At 37.3% G+C, this 3,715-nt stretch overlaps 1 protein-coding gene across 1 annotated transcript in view; it reads left to right on the top strand.

Annotated features, from left to right (window-relative positions):
* The window catches only part of LOC101858947 (1-phosphatidylinositol 4,5-bisphosphate phosphodiesterase classes I and II), a gene marked incomplete at its 5' end in the record, with an annotated part of 72,027 nt that overhangs the window by 8,244 nt on the left and 60,068 nt on the right, over window positions 1–3,715 (top strand). Inside the window, 1 exon segment of the mRNA XM_013083898.2 lies at window positions 2,248–2,394. Within this exon segment, the coding sequence (XP_012939352.1) occupies window positions 2,248–2,394 (147 nt within the window).

Here is a 3,715-nt window from a genome sequence, read left to right on the forward strand (position 1 = left end):
TGGGGTGTTAATGCAAATACTAACTGGGTTGTCACGATGTTACACTGGATTTGTCCAAGGGAAAAGTTTGATGAGCGGATAGATTTTTATTAGAGCATATTAAAATGAAGTCGGAATGTTTTGTTGAAACCAGAGAGTTTACTTTCAACTAGAACAATTTTCTCACTAAACCGAAGCTCAGTTCTGTTATTCTATTTGTTTTTGTTCATTGTTTTAAAAAATTATCAGAGCTCCGGTTGTTCTTGGTTTTATTTTTAAGAACTACATTTTCCCCCTTTTAAATCTGTAGATGGCGTATTTTTTCAGGGTTCTTCAGAATGGGTTGTAAAATTTTTATTTTGATACATCCCCTTTTAGTCCCATACTCACAACCCAGATGTCTTTACATTACATTGTTCTGCATAAGGATATTCATATAGTAATTTCAGTTTTTTTGTATAGGAGTTAGTGTATTAAGTATTTTCTAAGAATTGTGTTCCTTCGAGCATTCACATATATTAAAACCTTCTTTCGGTCATGTTGATAAATAGCTCTGTTTATCTTACAATTTTTCTTGGTTGTGGGAGTGCACCTCATCACAGAATGTGTTGTTAAAAGAAGAAAAGGAATTAATTTATTACATTAATACATGAAGTGTAAACTTTGGCTTGGTGCAATAGCTTCTTGTCAGATTTCGGGGATCATGGGAATGTTAAGATGATTCCATTATTTTGACGAATGCCTGATTTCACCATGATCCATGATGAAGCACAAATGACAAAGTTGTTGGTCTGTCTCTCCGGCTGCTGAGAACTTGTGACTCCTGACTTTCGATATACCCCCGGGGCAGTGCCACTGACTGAAATGTCTTTAGGCCATTCCCAAAGGGGGGACATATCTCGTTCAAGCACAGTAGAATTGTAAATGGGCTGATTCATTTCACGCTCATAACTGTGCCTGATCTACTTCCTCTTCTTCTTTTGTATGTTTGTCACTCCCTTGTGACCTGCTATTTTGGGATGCCTTGATAGTCGAAGTAGACCTTGTGTTGTTGAAGCTAGAGAGGTGAGCAGTCTAAATCTGATTCCCTGTAAAGACACCTCTGTTGACACCCATCCCTTGGCGATCATATGACCTTATGCAGTTGCGAACGCTGTAAAACCCTCTACTATAAAAAAAAAAAAAAAAAAGACTTTAGATATACATACAAGATGGAAGTCTGAGAGTTCTCATCTCACTGTTGTTGTCTTGTTGGGATGAGAATTGCAACTTCTCCTTACTATATTTGTTTTGGGACCATTGCCTTAGTAAAGTGCATTAGTGTTTGTGGTGTAGTGATACGATGCCTTGCCGCAGCATGCAGAAGACCTGAGTTCGATTCTCGAGTGAGCTTAATTTTTATTGAATATTTTGGTACTTCTGCTTGGGATGTTTTTCTTCCTATCAGCCGGAGTTGGTCCTTACAGTCAGGGTCAGAAGCCTGCCTTCTAAATATCTAAATTTTGTCAAGGAGGGTGTAAAAACATCTACATAAAAAAATAATGAGGCGTATAGATGATTGAGGGCGCCACTGATAGGTCCTATTTCTTTGCTATCCCTATGTAGTTTCTGTCTGTCTAAATGGCTGTTATTGTTTCAATGTGCTTCTCGTTACTCCCTCCAAAAAAGGATTGTTTTTTTCTAAAACAAAAGGAATTTAGTGTAGTCATGAATATGGTGAATTGTTGCCAGATTTTATGTGTTTGAAGCGTATAGCAAAATATACTCCCCTGTTATTGATCTAAATGTTTTAGCTTTGCATTTATTTTATTATTGCTTGTTGTATCTGTGGTAAGCAAGTTGCACAGAAAGGATTATTTTTCTTTTTTCTTTCTCTGCACTTTTAAATCTGATCAGGTTTTTTTTTCTTTCTAATTTTTAAAACATGTTATCACCAAATATTACGCATCGGTCTAGTTTTTTGGCTTTGTCTTTCATTTTGACAACTTTTAATGCTGTACTGAAAAAAACCCCCAAAACAAAACAAGCAAAAGAAAGCATGAGGTTCACTTTGCCAATTAGCTGTTTCTGCTCCAACTCAAGTTGCTCACAGATCACTTGTGTCTGGAAGTTCTTCTTGCCTTACTGACGAGTGAATAATTTTGTTTTATGGTAGTTTTTCCTCTCCTCTTTTTGCTTTATTCTAAAGCTTAAACTTGATGATGTATTGTCTTTATTTGTCAGTTGGCCATATTATATTATGACAAGTTGTGTGGTTCACATTTACAGGTCACTTGTCACAGGAAGGTTTCTTAAAGTTCCTCATGAGTGAAGACAACAATGTGGTTCCACCGGACAAGTTGGATCTCAGTGAAGACATGGACCAGCCTCTGGCTCACTACTTCATCAATTCCTCACACAACACCTACTTGACTGGTCAGTTCCTGTCAGATTGCAAAAATTAATAGATATATTAATGGTTCAAGGGAGATTTTGTGCTTTATTTTTTTTCTTTTCTATATCTTAAAATTTATTTATTGGATTTTATTTTAACTTGTTGTTACCCCCGGGGCAGTGCCACTGACTGCAGTGTCTTTAGGCCATTCCAAAAGGGGGACATTTCTCGTTCAAGCATAGTAGAATTGTAAATGGGCTGACTCATGTCACGCTCATAACTGTGCCTGATCTACAACAGGGAACTGCTGCTTTTTCTTTCATGATCCTTACTATTCTCATTTTCCTCTACTTCTTTTGCATGTTTGTCACTCTCTTATGACCTGCTATTTTGGGGTGCCTTGATAGTCAAAGTAGACCTTGTGCTGTTGAAGCTTGAGAGGTGAGTAGTCTAAGTCTGATTCCCTGTAAAGACTTCTCTCTTGACCCCCACCCCTTTGCGCTTATATGACCTTATGCAGTTGCGAGCGCCGTAAAATCCTCTACTATAAAAAAAAAATAACTTGTTGTAGTTGTTTTTTGTTTGTTTGTTGGTTTGTTTGTTGTTGTTATTTTTGTTTGTTTGTTTTTGTTTGTTTTTATTTTATTTTAATTTCTTTCTTTTTGGGGGGGGGGGGGGGGTGGGTAAAAATGAGAACAGAACCCCTGTATGAATGGTTTGGTTATTAAAACTTTGGGATTATACCGTGATTATAATATACAATGTGAGACAGAGACGTTAAAGCCAAAATGCTTCCGAACAATAAATAAAGCAGTGTACCTACAACAACAACAACGGCAAAAACCCACAACAACAACAACAACAACAACAACAACAACAACAACAACAACAACAACAAAAAGACCAAAAACCAAAACAACAGCAAAAAAAACCCCACAACAACAGCAAAAACAACAACAACAATAACAACAATAACGTTCAACCCTTAGCAACACTATAGGTCTATCAAAAAGAAATAAACGAATGTTAAAAAGAAACCTAACAATATTAAAAAAAGAAACAAAACTATGTTAAAAAGAAATACAACCAAACATGAAACTTCACGAAGTGTAACAAAAGGATATCATAATTATGTATGTGAGCAGGGCTGGTGGGGAGGGGTGGGGGGGGGATGGGGATGGGGAGAGAGGGAGAAAAAAATGAGAGATCGGGTAAGAGAGAGAAAGAGTAAGTATGAGAGAGGGGGTGGGGGAATGAAAGCGGTTTAGATGAAGAGAGGCAACCAGAAGAAGAGAGAAAGAGGGTGAAGAGAGAGAGAGAGAGAGAGAGAGAGAGAGAGAGAGAGAGAGAGAGAGAGAGAGA

This window comes from Aplysia californica, unplaced genomic scaffold, assembly GCF_000002075.1.
Source record: "Aplysia californica isolate F4 #8 unplaced genomic scaffold, AplCal3.0 scaffold00261, whole genome shotgun sequence".
NCBI classification, from domain to species: Eukaryota; Metazoa; Mollusca; class Gastropoda; order Aplysiida; family Aplysiidae; genus Aplysia; species Aplysia californica.